Consider the following 18101-nt stretch of genomic DNA (forward strand, 5'->3'; position numbering starts at 1 on the left):
AGCTATCACACACATTCTTTTCTACATGCATCACATCTATGCAATGTCGAACATCTAACTTTGACCAATATGGAAGATCAAAGAATATTGATTTCTTCTTCCAAGGGGTCGTTACAGATGACTTCTTCGATGTTTTCCCAAATACATGATGTATTTTATTAACTTTTTGAAGAACTTCAAGGCCAGTAAGTGGATTTGGTGCTTCGTCCCTCTCTTGATCTCCATTGAATGCTTTTTTTAACCTTCGATATGGATGATTACGTTTTAGAAATCTCCGATGACGCAGATACACCGTCTTTCTTCCATGTTTCAATTGATGAGCTGCAGTGTTTTCTTCACATATAGGACACGCTTTATGACCCTTGACACTGTATCCTGACAAATTACCATAAGCAGGAAAGTCATTAATGGTGCAAAATAACATTGCACGCATCATAAAAGTCTCTGAAGCGAATGCATCAAATATTTCAACCCCGTCAACCCACAAAACCTTCAAGTCTTCAACTAGTGGGCTTAGATAAACATCTATGTCATTTCCAGGCTGCTTTGGACCAGATATCATCATAGACAACATCATGTACTTCCTCTTCATGCACAATGCAGGAGATAAGTTGTAAATTATCAATATAACTGGCCAACAACTGTGATTGGTACTCAGATTACCAAATGGGTTCATTCCATCAGTGGCTAAACCAAGCCTAAGATTTCTACACTCTTTACCAAATTCGGGGAATTGTCGATCAATATTTTTCCATTGCTTTGAATCAGCTGGATGACGAAGCAGCCCGTCAATTTTTCTCTCATCTGCATGCCATCTAAGGTTTTTAGCATCTTTGGGATTCGCAAACAAACGCTTCAGTCTGGGCACTATTGGAAGGTACCAAACTACTTTCAAAGCAGATCCATTTTTTTCTATCTGACCATTATCTTCAGTATTGTTTTTTGACTTGTATCGTGATAAGCCACATTTTGGACACTTTGTCAAAAATTCAAACTCTTTCCTATACAAAATGCAGTCATTAGGACAAGCATGTATCCTTTTATACTCCATACCCATTGGACAAAGAATTTTCTTTGCATCATAATTACGAGTGGGCAGTGTATTTCCATCTGGCAACATTTCATTCAACAACGTCAACAGTTCTGTAAAACTCTTATCAGTCCATCCATTGCTCGCCTTCAAATTCATGAGCCTTAACACCGCTGACAAACGTGTGAACTTAGTTGAACCGACATACAAAGGTGTTTCTGCATCAGTCGACATCGTCTCATACACATGAGCTTTGGCAAAATTTTCTGCTCCAACATCGCGGATCATGTCCTCCAATTTGTCTTCATCCGGTCGATCTTCTTCCATGGTGGAATCAGTAACATTTACACTTTGAGAGTCAGTGGGAAAATCCATTTCTTCGCCGTGCCAGATCCATGTTGTATAGCATCTTAGAAAACCATCACATATAAGATGTTCTCTAATTTGAGTTGCGTTCAACTTTCTCCCATTCAAACAGTTCACACAAGGACATCTAAATTTCACTTCATTATCAGTTCTCCCCTCATTACGTTGCGCAAATTGTATAAATTCCTCTACCCCTCTCTCGTACTCAACACTAATGCGTGGTAAATTAATCCAATTTCGATCCATACGTAAATATTCTACAAAATTACAATCATACAATTATACAATATATTCAACATACAATCAATTCAATCATACAATCAAACAATTAATAAACTATAACAATTTCATGCACTATCAAAATTAAAGCAAAAATTATACCATAATACATTACCAAAACTATAGAAACTTCATACATTACCAAAACTATAGCATTATGCAAAAATTAATGAAAAAATCACGTTAAAAATGCAAATGGACATAAATACCTGGAAGAGGAACGGCGGCGGAGAGGGTGAAAAACGCAACACAACGGCGGCGGCGGCGGAGAGGGTGAAAAACGCAAGGAAATCACGATTTTGATCGGCTAAAACTCGTTTTTATCGTCAAAAACGAATAATGACCGAACAATTTTGAGTTTAAACGGTTAAAAATGCAAAATCTGAGATGAAGGGTGGTTCGGAGGAAGAAGAAACGAGAACGCGCGAGGAAGACGATGCACTGTTCCAAGTTTTGTTTTTTAACTCTGAACAGGGGAATCTACCGCGGTTCACTACTTAACCGCGGTATAAAGGGGTTATATGCCGCGGTTTAACCCCCAACCGCGGCATATACTAATTTAAAAAATTATCAGAAATGGCATTTTTGAAATTATTTTCAAACTATATGCCGCGGTTCAGCGGGCAACCGCGGCATATACCTCGAAATATTTCAAATAAATATTAAATTAATTTCATATAGTCGAATATGCCGCGGTTCCCTGGGGAACCGCGGCATATACCCCTGAAACGTGTTCAGCACAACTGTCTCCCCAACTGCCTTTCAGAGAATTTCAGAAGTTACAGGGGTATATGCCGCGGTTCTCTGGGGAACCGCGGCATATACCCCCTGTAACTTCTGAAATTCTCTGACTAGCAGAGAAGTTAAGACGTTACAGGGGGTATATGCCGCGGTTCCCCAGGGAACCGCGGCATATACCCCCTGTAACTTTTCAAATTCACTGACCCAGTCAGCACCTGCAATAAATTGGCAGGGTATATGCCGCGGTTGTGCAGAGAACCGCGGCATATACTCTGTTATTTAATTTTTTATTCATACATGGCGTCAAAGGCAAAGTTTGACTGGGGTATATGCCGCGGTTCTACTGGGAACCGCGGCATATATGTTCGTTTTATTTACAAAACTGCCACCGCGCACCATTATGCTGCGGTTTTCGTTGAACCGTGGCATAATGTGCGCTGTAAAAACCCGATTTTTTACTAGTGTTATGGAGATAAACATAAAACCCATTAAAATAATTTCATTTACTTATTACTTCTACAATAATAGAATGTGTTTACCAATCTCATGTTAAATGTAATAAATATATTTAAGAAAGAATTTAATAAAGAAATTCAATAACATATTTATAATAAATTTGTGATAAAACATAATTCATTTGAACTTATAATTAATGCGGCATGCATGATAGTAATATTATTACAATAATAAATATAAATACACCTTAATTTACTTTTTGTGAGTTACACTATATCATCCTTTTTCAGATCTTATATCTGTTTTTCCTCTAATGCAAAGGTTCTATAAAATTTCTTATTCTTAAATATTTATTGGAAACAAAAATTGTTTTTAAAGCAAAACTAATAATTTTTAATTTCTATGACTCAGGGTTTTAAATTTATTGTAAAGTGTTTTAATCTTTAATTTCTATGAATCGGGGTTTTAATTTCTATTCTGTTTTAAATTTAAATTTACAGTTCATTATAAGTGTTTTATGAGAATTAAATTTATAATTCTGTGTATGACGTACATTGAAAGTGCCATGAGTAAGTTCTTCCATTGCACATCATTGTAGATAGAGAATTACAATTTTAAGATAAAAATGTCAATGTGGAGCAAATCATTCCTCAACTCACCACTATACAAGAAAAAAAAAACGAGACAGGTTGAATATATTGTCTTGCTTACTTGCATAGGTTGGCCTCCATAACCCCGCCGCCGATCCTAATTTTTATATAGACAAACTTAAACTTATTCATTGAATTTTAATTCCCAATTTTACTTAAACTTATTCATTGAATTTTAATTCCCAATTTTTTAGGTTAGCTATAACATTTAATATTAAGAACAATTATTATCTCAATGATAAATTAATTAGTTATACCTAATTTTCTAATTGTGACAACATCTAATCTATTATATTTATAATGGTAAACAATCTTTAATTTCTCAATGATTAAACTTATCATAGAATAGACATTAGAACATAAATAAAACTCTGAAATGGTTAAAATTAACTAAACATCAAAAGAAAAAGTTCAGAAACTATAATCCGAAGTATTCCATCAATCCTCTAACAAGAAGGAAATTAGTTCTGCATAATGTAAAATCTTGAAGAAAAAATCTAGAAGAAGTGTAGAATGTCTTTGTTGATGTGTGTCCCCTCCTCCCCAAAATCATGACCCAAAACGGTTTATATCTCTTTTCCACTCATTCCTCATTTTTAAGAGAGTGGTTAAGGAACTACCCTTCATTTCTCTATTTTTTAATCTCTTTAAATCCATGTCATGAGAGGTTAATAAATTATCTGAAAAATTTCAAAGCTCATGAAAAAAATCCACACACTCTGCTTGTACTCTTCTCTGGTTTCTATTTTGCACTTCCTGAAGTAAATCCACAAGTTGTGGAAAAAGCCACAACTCAATTGTGGAACTCTCTATTTTGCATTGTGTTTCTCTTGAGATAAATCCACAGGTTGTTAAACTTCCACAGCTGTGGAACTCTCTGGTTTTGACTTTGCATTTTGGAGACAATTCCACAAATTGTGGAAACATTCACATCTAAGTTCAGGAACTTTCTGGTTTCAACTTTGCATCTTGGACATCAATCCTTCCAGAGTTTTGATTTTAACACTTAGAAACACATATCTACAAAAAAAAACACAAAACCCAAATGTATGATCCAAAACAAAGATAATACATGATGAAATCATTCCATTTATACAATTATATATTTAAATGACCTAAACTAAGATATAAATGCAATTACATTTTATTCAAACATCATATATTTTTGTAAACATATTTTTTTATCAATAACGAACTAAAACATTAAATAGAACATATATTTTATAAAAGTATTAAAATAAAAATTACAAAATAATCTAAAAATAATATATCATATTTAAATTCATAAAGAGTAAATTCAAATTTCATGTAATTACCGTTAACGAAGATAATCTTATAATAAGATGAGAAAACGTCTTAAAAATTATATAATAAGTTAAAACCGATAGAAAATAATTAAGACCACTTTTATAACCCCTGTTTATTAGAAACCTGTAACGGTAAAATAGGACCACCTGTTTTCGTTACGCGTTTTGCAATTGAACACAACTTTGTTCGAGATACATAGGGCCACTTGTTTTGTTCATTGCAATCCGACACCGTTTTGTTTCTTTATCGAAACCACCATTCACCGCTGTCAGTACTTTTAGGGTTTTCAATATCTCTATATAAACTCTTGCTGTGCTAGTTTGCAAAGTCAAGCACAGAGAGTGAGTGAGCATTTTGATCTATCATTTTGATCTATCATAAAGAAGCGGACACAGTAACAAAAATCAATATGTGTGTGAAGTTATGTGTTATAGTTTCAGTGTTTTCCACTCGAATGTTGCTACTCCTTAAGTGTTTACATTATCGTGATTTAGCAGGTAAAACCATTCTCACGAGGATTGCCTATTAAAAGTTGAAAAGAAATATGAAGATCCTCTTCTGGGAAAGACATTGAATGTATGACCTTCAACTGCCGAGGAATGTGATGATTTACCATCTGGTTTTGAAGGAAATAATTTTCTGAATCGATCAAAGGCTGAATTCTCCAAAATTATATGGAAGTGCCCTATTTCGGTAACGAGACGTAAGAGATTTTTAATTTGATTTTCGTTATTTCTTCAACTTTTAATTTTATTTTCATGTTTACACTCACAATATTTCTTCTATATTTTGATATCCTTGTTGTTGTTGTATATTATTTTCTCATATTGATAAACTTGTTTACTTTGAATTTTAAGTGAAGCAGCAGCGAGAGGGAAGAGAGTAGAGAGCAAAATTTCAGAGTCCAAACAATGACCGTGTCTGAAGACATCAAACATGATGCTGTCACAAAATATGCAGACTTTGATGCTAGAAGCATCATCAGGTGGTAATAAAACTAGAGATTGAGATTAATTTTTGGAGGATGTTTACCAATGGTTGAAGCTTCTTTGTTTTAGTCACTATTTGGCACTTATTAGGGTTGGTTTTGTGATTATATTCCCCTTTTTTGGTTCTGTCATTATCACAGGTTCTTTTGTTTGATCTTTTGGCCTAGCTTTTTTTACATAAAATCATGCTGAGGTTAGAAGCTAAGCTGGTACTGTGTCCAGGTATCTGCCCGTAGCATGCATAATTCTATATCACAGATATTATTATCTTCACACTTTTCAATCTCCATTTGCTGTACAATCATACAGCTTTTACTTACAAAAACGTTCTTCTTTTCCATTCTGTTTATTTTCGTTTAAAAGATTTAGTTTTACATGTTTTGGAATGAAATAAACTTTCGATGACGATGATCAGAATATGTATGGTAATAATTTAGTTTTAGAAGCAAATCTAAATATTAAGAAGCGTATTTAATAGCTACGCTTACCAATATTCACATTTGCAGATGAAACTAAATTATATTTTGTAGCGTCAAACCATAGATATTTTTTTCATCAGAAGTTCATTTCTTCCAAAAAAAAACATGCATAACTAAACATTTTAAATAAAAATAATAATAAAACAAAAAAGCATTTTTGTTAAGTAATAGAACTGATTGATTGTTACTGCCATATGAGGGATCGAAAAGTCTACCGATGTTGATGATATAATATTGTGAAATAAAGGTAGGCCTAAAGGTTAAGAAGAAGAGTCTCAGAAAAGGAGACATTATACAGATCCTACCCTAGTCATGTTACATAATGAATAGAACAAAGAAGCTTGAACCATTTTCTTACCACATCTTCCAAAAGAGCCTTTATCTCACTCTAGTTTTGCCATTATATATCCCATCATGTGTTCATAAAGACTGATGCTGTGCTCCATTACCCGTGAGATTTTGAAAGAGGGTGTGGTCTATACAAAATTAAATTCAATAAGGAAATACTTTATTAGCTTGACAAATAGGTGCTGATATAATCATGTTATATATTAAATGTAATAAAGTGGGCAGTTCTAAGACAATCATTATAGTAATGTAATTTTTTAATTTTATTTCTAAATTAATTTTTTAATAAAGATTAATTTTATTATTTTACCCTTAAATAAATGTGATATAAAATTAAAAATAAATAATTCAAATATGTTAAAATAAAATTGATATTGTTATTTAAAATTAAAAAAATATTATTATTATGATTACAATTACAATAACAATAATAATTATAATATATATATATATTTTGCAGTGTAATTTGAAATTAAAAAATAAAAATAATTATCCTAATTATATTATTATTATAAATAATCATAATATTATTAATATTATAACTATTAATATTAGAATTATTATTATTATTATTCTTAATAAAAATATTATTGTATTAATATGATTTGATTATTGTCCGTAATTTTACTGTATCAAGTTGATCCTAGTTTTTAAAAAAGTTTTAGTTTCGTCCAAACCTAATCTAATTTGCCTCAATCTATTCTTTCCTGTTAAATACGTAGAGATGACATTAACCTCTGCTCTGCTATCTGCACAATGCAAACTTTCCTCTTTGTCAGTGCTCACTCCTGTGCTACTCTGGGTTAACAAAAAGGTTTAATCCATATAAAACCTTTAAATATGAATACATCACATAGACAATGTTCTTGTACTTTTACGTTGTAGGCTATTTATAGAAAAAAAAAATTGTTCAAAACCGAGTAAAAGAAATAAATAAAGTAATACGAAAACATGTGGTTACCAAATAAAACAATTTTTTAAAAATAAAACTAATGCAATTTTTTTAATGAAATTGATCAAAATCGATAGATTCAAAAAATATATAAATAAAACATTAATTAAAACACGATTTAAAAATAAAGACATTGTGTTTTAAAATTATAATTTTTTACTATTATTTTAAAAGAATTATGTTTACTTAATATGCTGTTATGTTTACTTAATATGCTGTTTTAATTTGTTTTAAACTCTTTCTGTTTTTTTTAATTTTTTTGTAAATAATTTTTATTATTAAATTTTACATGTGATTTTTATGATTATATGAATTTTCTATCCTTAAATAAAATAAATAAAGTTTTAAGGTAAAAGAAGTGAAGAAACTAAAATCTATACGACTTCATTAAAAAAGAAAATAAAAGAAAAATAAACTAAATATTATTATTAATACTATTATTTATATTATTAATATTATTATTAAAAAATAAATTTAATTATATTAGTATTAATTGTAATATTTAATATTAATATTATGATATTATATATATATCAAATTATGTAAAACTATCATATTTTTATGTTGCAAAGTTTCTCAGGTTTTCTTTGTACAAGAAAGTAAAGTATAAAGAAAAGATGATTATTATTTATTTATATTGTGTTAGATATTTTTTAATCTCAATAAAAAATAACATATGCATTATATTAAAATATTATAAAAAATTTCTATTAAGATATCATTACTCGTTTCATTCACGTGGTTATAAGAAAAGAGGGACCCGCATATTGAAGATAGCACTGAGACAGAGAAGTCTGTTGCTTGAAACTTTCTTTTAAAAAGTATGACCAATTTGATACAATGTAGCGAAATTAGAAAAACAAAACAAATTAAACATGATATTATTATCATCATTATTAATATTAATATTATTATTAAGAGTCAATATTATTAATGATATTATTAATATTAATAATTATATATAAAAAAAATGAGAAAAAAGTTGGGAAAACTTTTATATTTTATAAATTCCTAATTGCTTCAAACCTTAGTAAAAGAGGAAAACTTTGTTCTGTTCCTTCTTCCATGGTGTTCATTGTTCTTGAAGTAAGAGGTTTGAAGATGACCCATGTTCGTCTTGCTCATGTATTGAGGATTGAATTTGTTTGTCTTGTGTGAGGAAGATGAACTAATATTAGCTGCGATTCTGGACTTTCTCTATTTTCTAGGTTTGTGATTGGGTTCTCTACAGGTTTTCATGGTTGCGATTTGGTTGGCACCGCGGTGGAGAATGGAGGACGAAAGGGTTTCTCGTGGTGTCTCTTGTACTGCGATTTTAGTACTGCAAACAAATCGCGACTTTAGGGTTTAATTAGGCTTTTGAAAATTTGGGACTGTGATACGAAAATGTTCGCGATCTAGGTTCTTTGGATGTCGCGGTTAGGACTCACGAAGGCTACTGGCTTGATTTTCCTATAGGTTGCCATGGAGATGAATGAGGAGGAACGAACTTGGTTCTATATTAGGGTTCCATGGTGAACTAGTGGTTGTGGTTGATGCTCGCACAATTGTTGCGACTTGGAAGAATTAGGTTTTCATTGGATATGTTTCTGGGTTTTTCTCTTTCTTTCCTCTACAAGTGGATGAGGATAGAAAAGAAGCACTGACGCAATGGAGATGAATAGCACGAGGTGGTGGTTGATAATCCATAATTTCCCACTACCTTTTTCCCAATCTCTAATTCGAACAAATTCAATCTCTAATTCAAAGAAATTCAATCCCTAATTCGAACAAATTCAATCTCTAATTCAAATAAATTCAATCCCCTAATTCTAACAAATTCAATTCCAAATTTCTGAAATTCATTCCTAATATTTCATTCATTCTTTCTAATTTATTTTTAAAAAAATAAAATAAAATATGCATTTAAGAATCACTTACACCAAATAATGCAATCCAAGTCAATTAAAAACATACATGACCATGTCACGTCAATCTTACATTAACGTTGGTAGGACTAATTTAATGGCAGAGTTGTAATTGTTTCAATTTTTACAAAAAACCCAATTGAGACGTCAAAAAAAAAGATCAATTTGAGATTCTCATTCCAAAAACAGACCTCGCGAATGATTAAACCTTATCTAAATAATAAAATTGATTCTCCCTCTCATTAATTAATATATAATAAAAAATAAAAATTATTTATTTATATATGTATACATAAGAAAAAAACATCATTTTTATAAATTTAAAAAATATTACTATTATAATTATTATTTTAATTTTTAATAATATATATAATAAACATTAAATTTATTAATAAAAATATGTATAAGGGGATAAAAAATCTTCTTTAATAAAATAAGAAAATAGGAAATGATAAAGGAAAAAGAGAAAATCAATGAAGTAAAGTAGTTTAACCCAATTATACTTTATAGCATTAAATATTTTTTAATCTTCAAACTTAAATAATTGGAATTTGTTCCTATGGTAAACAGTTTAAAAACTTAGAGGGAAAAAAACATCACAATTTAGAACAAGTATGAATTTTAATTTCACGTTTAAGTTTATGATTAAAAATATATTTAATTCTATTTTATGTCAAATATAAATTTAATTGATATTATATTTCAAATAAAGAATATAAGAAAGAAAAAGAAAAAAAAAAGAATGCACAAGATTGAGGTGTGTAAAATGAAAATCTCATTTAGGGTTGGTATAATGGGCCAGGCATGACAGGCCAGTCCGTCAGCTAGTACAAAAAAGTTGTATCAGGATAGAATTTTCAACCTACAAACCTAATCTAGCCTGGCCTGCCAATCCTGTTAACCCGTCAAGTCAGTCTATAGGTCAAGCCAGACAAACTCATGACCCGTTTTGATAAAAAAAAATTGGAGCATCACGTGGTCTTGCTCATAATGTTATCATCTCTCATCCATCTCACATTCACTTATTGGCCCTCAGTCCCACCATCACGACAAACCACTCCACCTTATCAATGGCAGTTGCGAGCCACGACCATGATCAAAACGCGACACAATAAGACTATCCATCGCAAACGCGAGCCATCACAACTAGTCAGACATGAACCACCACTATCAGTCACACACGATATGAGGGAGAGCAGCAGTCACAAGGAGTCAGACACGAGCTACAACCACGAATACATCGTTTTATATAAATTTCGAGTTTTTTTCCTAATATGAAATTGTCCTTTTTATGATTTTGTCCTAATTTGAAGCATTTTTCCCTACTTTGTGTTGAGAAAATTCTAGATTGTGTTGAGCCATTTGCAATTTGTTGATTTTGACCTAATTTTGCCCTGAATTTATTATGTTTTCTTTATTTGTGATTCTATAATAGAAATTGTTAATATTGTGTGTACAAGTGAATTGTAATGACTTTGGATTTGGATTCATTTTGTGATGCTAGTATTGTAATACTGACTAGAATTTCGATTCATTTTAATTTGGCAAAGATTTAATAATTCTGGTGATTAGTAACTTATATTGATCAAAACTGACAGAATAGCTCACCAACCATCCTTCTTATGAGTCAGGCTAACTCGATATCAAATCGAGCTAAAACGAACCCAATTGACCATTGTATCACCCATAACTTGAGCAATCCATGTTTAAGAGGAATTTCTAAGTCATTGTTGAAATCATTAATAAAATTATTAAAATAAATATTATATATTTGTTATTAAAAATACATTAATTATGAGTATAATATATGCTATTAATTTTATTGTGTTTAGCCAGGAATGTTTAATTCAAATCACTAACGAAAGAAAAACAGGACTACAGTACTGGCAAACAAGACTAAGTTGATCAATGAAATAATGGTCTACAAAAGGAAAGAAACCATACTAGAACGTTCCTAGTTCCAACTAGATCAAATCATCAAATGATTGACAAACAGTAGGATTGGATGGTACTGAAAATATAAAACACCGCACAATACAAGCTTTCATATTAATGGTGAAAATGGTACTCAAAATAGTAGCCAAAAGTTGAACAAAAACTATCAAAGAAACAAAATTTGAAAATTTGTAATTAAGCATATCTTTAACAATCTCCTTAAGTAGTCTTGTCAGCTTTAGAAGCAGTGGCGGCAGCTTGCCCCCTAAGACGACCAGTTCTCCTGGCGGCAATGAGACCAACCTTCTGGCCAGGAGGAGCATCACGTCTGACAGTACTAGCATGCCCAATGTGCTGGTGGTTACCTCCTCCGTGAGGATGCTCAACTGGGTTCATAGCCACACCACGCACCTTAGGCCAGCAGTTCCTCTTCACTCTAAACTTGTGGTAAGCATTACCAGCCTTAAGAAGAGGCTTCTCAGTTCTCCCTCCACCCGCAACTTGCCCAATCATTGCCCTACATGCACTCGGCACAATCTTCTTCGCTCCAGAAGGAAGCTTGATCCTGCCAAAAGAGTGCAAAAATGCATTCAAACACTTGCACAGTTTCCCATGGAGCAAACATCCACTTTACAAAATCAATCTCCTCTAAAATGACCAAAACGATAGATATTACATAAACATACAGAATTGGTATTGAGAATATAACTTGCTCTACAATAAGAACACGACAGGCCGCTTTGTACACTTTAGAAGAAAAAAATAAGTTAAAAATAATTAATTTTCTATCAGCTAATTTGGGCAAGTTCAACACCATTAGCTTCTTTAAACACTTATTTTTAACTCATCAATAAGCTAATTAAAACTACCGGACAATTTTATTTAATTTTCTTCTTATTTTCTGTTATGAACATTATTCTTGCAGAACTGAACTAAATGCCAAGCTTTCACTTCCCTGATTATGTAAAGGATTACAGGTTATAATTCAGTTTTGTATTTTTTTAATAAATAAATAAATGGTATTGCATCACTAACCTTCGTTAACAGTAACATAAAATAAAATACCGCCATTACGCAAAGCAATAATCCTGAGACAAAATGTAAAGGTGAGAGTAGGAACCTTGAGGTGTCATTATCGGGGTTGTGGCTGATAACAATGGCGTAGTCACCGGATGCTCTGGCGAAGACACCGCGATCACCTACATGGTGTTCAACATTGCAGATGACGGCACCCTCGGGGATGGATCGGAGGGGCAAGACGTTGCCAACTACGAGGGTTGCCTTCTTGCCGCAGTAGAGGAACTGGCCAGTATATAGACCTTCGGCCGCAACGAATAGTTCTGTCTGCTTCTTGTAGCGGAAGGGATGGCGGAAAGTGACCTTCGCAAGAGGGGCACCTCGACCGGGATCGTGGATGATATCGGTGACCACTCCCTTCAGGTAGCCGTTGCGTTCGCCAAAGTCGAGGCTGCGGAACCTCGCCGGACCCTTGCGGTGGTGGGTGTGGGACTTGAAAACGGACCCCGCACCCTTACGCTGCGCGCGAATTACCCTTCCCATTCCGATTCACTAGCCTGTGTTTGAGTGCGCCGCGGGGAGGGAAGAAGGATAGATCGGAAGCTAGGGTTTTGGCTTTGCAGGTAATATATAGCTGACGCGACACCGTTTTGTGTTTGACGTAGATTGCAACTTAGTAAATTTTGAGATCGGGCCCGGACCATTAGAGCCCAATAAGTGCCTAAATGGGCTTTAGAAGATTAGTTTAAGTTAGTGATACTTATGGGCCCCTGTTACTAAATATACCTTTCGCTTTCCTATTTTATTCTCCTTTTCAGATAATTCTTTCTAACACCACCTTCCTCTCCTCCTTTTATGTTGATTCCTCTTTATTTGTGATTTTAGTTTAATATTTATTTCTTGGTTCCTTTTTCCATTATTAAACGTCTCATCGTAAATCTAAAATTCATATTCCTCCTTTATTCTCCAAAACTTAATTTTTCACATTTTTGTCTTTTTATTTTTATTTTTTAATTTGAAGAAAAATAAGGTTGATTAAAAAGATTTGTTGGAAAAAATATAAACAGTAATGAAGATGAAGGTTATAAAACGCGATTTTAAGAAAAAAGTATTAAGACATAAATATTATCTTAGTTGCACTTAATAGTTCGACACACATGAATTCTTTTATATTCATTTCATACTATATTTTCTCATTTTTTACTTTTTACTTTTTTTAAAAAAACTACAAAAATTTATTTTTTATAACCATTTTACTTTTTTATGTGTCAAATAAATATAAATACATGGCATTCTATCATTACTCGAACTTAAGATAAGAAAGGTGCGAAGATAATATAGTTATTTTTCATGATATTTTTAAGAATGAAAAAAGACACAATAGCGTGACGTAGTGCAACGAGGCAGGAATGGATTCAGAAGGTGACTTGGGATGCTATGTTTACCCAAAATCAAAATCTATATATTGAAGAGAAATACAGACACACATGAACCTATGTACAACATCATTGGGGAGCTCCCAACGATCAAGACAACGAAAGTAAAAATTTTAGTGACTACTTCTCTCTGCTAACTATGAGAATTTATTGATTCTTCCATGCAGCAGAGGCAGGAGAATAGGAATTTGATTCAGAAAGCATATAACTTAGGAGTTTAACCAAAAGTTGCCTTCGGTGTCCGAAAGGCATGATGTCGCACCAGAGTTTTGAGATGAAAACTCATCAGCCACAACGCTACATGCCTCAGCATGCTCAATTTCATTTGAGTTACAGGATCCGTAAGAATTAGACCAGCCATAAGATGGTTTGGCTAACTTTTCATTCACTTGAAGCCTTTTACTATGATGGGTCGTGGTTACACCTATCTGGGGACACATGGCTTGCAACTGTCTACCAAGTATAGAAAGAGTCTCCTGGCATTCTGCCAGCCTTTTCTCTGCAGCTGCTAGCTCTTTATCCTGTTGTCATGAAGAGGTTAGAAAACACCGAGGAGAAAAAGGACATAATTGCTTCTTTTACGTTAAACAAAAGAGGTTTATTTTACCAAGTTCAAACAAAGACAAACATATGACAGGAGTTGCATCAAACAACAGTTTTATTTGAAGATGAAAATGTACATACCTTCCCGGAGTTTGCTGTTGAATTCGATGCACACACCGAGCACGGGTCCCTTCAAGTGGCAAACACACCAAAATTTTAGAAAGGATCACATATCAAGTTGAAGAAACAGAGCTCGAATTATACAGTTTAAAAATCATGTCATTGTTTCCGATTAAGGCTCAGAGCTAACCTTTGCATTTTCTCCTCAATTTCTTTGTATCTCACCAAAGCATCGTGATGACTTTGTTTTTCCTCTGTAAGATCATTCTTTAGCTCGTCCATCTTTTCCTTTAAATACTTATTTTCAGTTTCTAACTCCTCTACACGAGTTTGAAGCGACTTGTAAGACTCGGTCATACATTTCAGCTGAATTTCAGTTAAACTGCATGATTTGTGGGACGACGCCAATTGTGCTTTCAGTTCTTCTAGAAGTTGCATGTTTTCCTGTAACATCAGCTTTTTTTCTTCAAGATCTTGCATATGCACATCATGTTCAGCTGCCTTATCGGGGTTATTACTTTCAGTTTGGTTCGTCGTGTCAAAACAATTTTGATTTGAAGATAAACAACTAGTCTCCTTTTTATCTTCGGCTGTATCTCTAGTTTTACTAATGATGCCAAGAGGTACACCACCATTGTCTGATAAACATGCCATCTTCTCCACTTCCAAAAAGTCATCCATCAGTTCTGAGACAGTTTCACTCCTATGATTCTCAAATTTACCTACACTTCCAATTCTATTTATATCAGAATGGTCAATAATTGATGTTGCACAGGACTCAACAGGACTTTCTGGATCCTCATGTCCATTATCAGAGATAGAAGTAATGCTCGGTGAGTAGCTGTAAATTCTTCTAAAGGAGTTTTCATAATTGTTTGCCAAAATTGCTTTCTGGGTGCTTCTTTCTTGATGCCTCTCTGCTTCCAAGTGCTTAAGTCTGCCAACTGTTTTAGCATACAAGTTTTTAGAAGCCTGCAGTTCAGCATTACTTGAGGCCAATGCTCCTTTCAATGTCCTTGTTTCTTCTTCCAACACCTGTAATTTTTTGGAAAGAAACTCAGATTCTTGCAGGCTATCACTTTTTGAAGGAGTTTTTCTGGGATGGGATGCACTGATGACATTATGTGAACTCTCAACTTCTAGCTTCATTTGTGCCAACGCAGCAGCCCCAGGTAATTTCTTTCTCAACAGACCACGAAGTCGTTGGCACTCATTCTCTAGCTTGACAATGTTCTTGACATCCTCTGTGTGCTGCTTGTTTGCCACTTCTGCAGATCTCATAATCATATTCTTCTCTTCGTTTCGGATATCTAGCTCCTTAGAAATTACATGCACCTCATACTTCAAAGAAGATATTTCTTTCTCTTTTGACTGAACACTCTTCGTTAGAAGCTCGACCTCTCCCTCGGCTTCAGACTTTTCTTCTTTTAGTTTCACTATTTTGTTTGAACTTTCTTGAAGTGATCTTAGAAGGGCAGCATTTTCACTGGCTAACAGACGTAGTCCTTCATCCAAATTGTCTATTTGAGCTTCAAGTTCTAACTTGCTTTTCTCCCATTGATGAGATTTCATAAGAATCACCTCCTGCAGTTTATGCTCACTTTCTTCCTTTACAATTCTTATCTGCTTCATGCACTCTTTTAGGGCGTCATCTAGGTGAGCTGCTTTCTCATCAACGGTAAGCTTAGAGAGAGATACCGACTCAAGTTGACATCGTAGGGAAACAACTTCTGCATCAGCTTTCTCCCAACCTAAAATGCATATAAAGCTTAATTAACCAACACCAAACGAGTGCAATATAGTCATTGAATGACTGATCCAGTCATTGCAAAATGTTGTAGCTGAGCAGTTTTCGGACAAATAGTTACGTGGAATTATGTACATTTTTGTATATGACAATTACCTGACACTGCTTCCTCTGCAACTTTTGCATGCTGTTTAACTAGATTATCCTTGTTATTTAATTCTGTATGAACTGAAGATAGCTTTGCTTCCAAAGCTTTTAGTTGATCCTCCAAGTTTACAACTTGATCTTCCAATCCAGACATATAAGTATACGACTCCATGGATATCTGAACATAGTTCTTATTTTTGCTATTGTCTTGCTGAAAAAAGTCAGAAAAAAACAAGGCTAGTGAGAAATGTAGCAAGTGACTTCATGTAAAAACGTTTTCCCTCCTGAATATCTAAAAAGAACAAAATACCTTATCTACACGTGCCACAGAAGACAAGGTTGGAACAACAGATTCATAAGAAGAGACAGGTTTCTCATCCTCAACCTTGATGCTTTTATCAGATGATTTTTTCTTCCAGAGCCAACCCCGGCGATCCATCTCAAAATTTTACCCTGCTCACATCATTCGACTATCAGGTAAAAAGCATTTATAGTATTGTTATTATAATAAAATAAATTCGAACCAAAGAAACCACCCACAAATACACCTTAAAATAAAAAAAATGTCATTGTTCAACATGTAATGTAATCAAATAAAAATACACCCTGTAACCAAAATGTGGTGTTTTCATCCGCAGTATAGTATTGCACAGTAATCTTTTTTTTTCTCTTTAACATGGTTTATCTGAATCATTGTAGCTAAAGATGAAGGAACTTTAAATTCTGGTGTTTTTGTTGATTTTAGATAAGCTTTCTGTCAGTAGTTTTAGTAAGTTATTCTAGCTATACAAGTTTGTTAGCGAGTCCTTGCCCTGTTGCTAAACACAGACTTTCTTGTATTTCAAACTCGATTCTCTAATCAAATGATATCATTCAATTTATTTCCCTTTCCTTTTATAATATCAAACACAACTGAACTGCTCTGTTTTGTGTTATTCTTTATCAGCATTACCATTGCCTAAGAAGTTATTGTAATTTATATAGTCTGATAAACAGCCAAACATGAAATATTTGAATGGGAAAAGGATTAGACTACTATATTGAGACTGTGAATATACTCTCATTTAAATTTAGTTTAAAACAAAATGAACTGCCTCATGAACTTCAAAATCAAACAGAAAGAACTCCGAAATCAAACAGCAGTAAGAAAATAGAATGTACTAACTACTACTTCAGGTCCAAGAACACAACTTTAGCAACACCTAAGTTGACACACTGATACATAACACAACATGAAGAAATAGATAGAGAAAAAAGAAAGAAACTTACCCCGAAAGAAGAAAGAAGAATGAAATATCTTAAGTTAGTGTGATGGAAAATAAAAGAAGCAGAAGGAGAACGAGGATTGGATTTGAATGGGTGTGTTGGCTTCTGAAGAGCTGAAAGAGTGAGTTAATAAGTGTTTGACTTGGAATATGAAGAGAGGCAGAAAAGGAAGAGGAGCGGGGTTAAGGTAATGAACTAATGGCCAAATGTGCGCGTATGCGGTCACTGTTTAAACGCTCCTCGGCCCCACCTCGATAAAATAAAATAGTAATTTGAAAAATACTTGATAAAATGAGAAGGTGACGAAAGAACGTCCTAGTCAACACAATACCTATTTCGGGTTTTTACGATTTTCCTTTCAGCAGATAATAATACGTATTTGAAC

The 18101-nt window shown here is 33.3% G+C and overlaps 2 protein-coding genes across 2 annotated transcripts; both read right to left on the reverse strand.

Moving 5' to 3' along the window:
- Window positions 1-11517: 11517 nt before the first annotated feature.
- On the reverse strand, window positions 11518-13059 carry LOC124839828 (large ribosomal subunit protein uL2x). The gene is made up of 2 exons (XM_047315756.2): window positions 12561-13059; window positions 11518-12005 (listed from the first exon to the last, which is right to left on the reverse strand). Exons 1-2 carry the CDS (start codon window positions 12998-13000, stop codon window positions 11660-11662), a joined length of 786 nt encoding a protein of 261 aa, XP_047171712.1. The 5' UTR covers window positions 13001-13059; the 3' UTR covers window positions 11518-11659.
- Window positions 13060-13867: 808 nt separating this feature from the next.
- Window positions 13868-17876, reverse strand: LOC124839827 (filament-like plant protein 5). Its single transcript, XM_088097972.1, has 6 exons — window positions 17720-17876; window positions 16761-16903; window positions 16460-16661; window positions 14747-16307; window positions 14578-14626; window positions 13868-14414 (listed from the first exon to the last, which is right to left on the reverse strand). The coding sequence occupies exons 2-6, from the start codon at window positions 16887-16889 to the stop codon at window positions 14103-14105; spliced, it is 2253 nt and encodes a 750-aa protein (XP_087954098.1). The 5' UTR covers window positions 16890-16903; window positions 17720-17876; the 3' UTR covers window positions 13868-14102.
- Window positions 17877-18101: the final 225 nt, after the last annotated feature.

The sequence above is a fragment of the Vigna umbellata genome, chromosome 9, assembly GCF_029865625.1.
Source record: "Vigna umbellata cultivar VRB3 chromosome 9, Vumbellata_1.0, whole genome shotgun sequence".
NCBI lineage: Eukaryota > Viridiplantae > Streptophyta > Magnoliopsida > Fabales > Fabaceae > Vigna > Vigna umbellata.

What these genes read in the sequence shown, in the direction of transcription:
- LOC124839827 (XM_088097972.1), bottom strand. Translation starts at nt 16,889, where the DNA reads ATGGATCGCCGGGGTTGGCTCTGGAAGAAAAAATCATCTGATAAAAGC. An exon ending in CTGTGGCACGTGTAGATAAG is followed by an intron (nt 16,662 to 16,760) that starts GTATTTTGTTCT and finishes GACTTTTTTCAG; the next exon opens with CAAGACAATAGCAAAAATAA. An exon ending in CAACAGCAAACTCCGGGAAG is followed by an intron (nt 14,415 to 14,577) that starts GTATGTACATTT and finishes TCATGACAACAG; the next exon opens with GATAAAGAGCTAGCAGCTGC.
- LOC124839828 (XM_047315756.2), bottom strand. Translation starts at nt 13,000, where the DNA reads ATGGGAAGGGTAATTCGCGCGCAGCGTAAGGGTGCGGGGTCCGTTTTC. An exon ending in CCCGATAATGACACCTCAAG is followed by an intron (nt 12,006 to 12,560) that starts GTTCCTACTCTC and finishes CTCTTTTGGCAG; the next exon opens with GATCAAGCTTCCTTCTGGAG.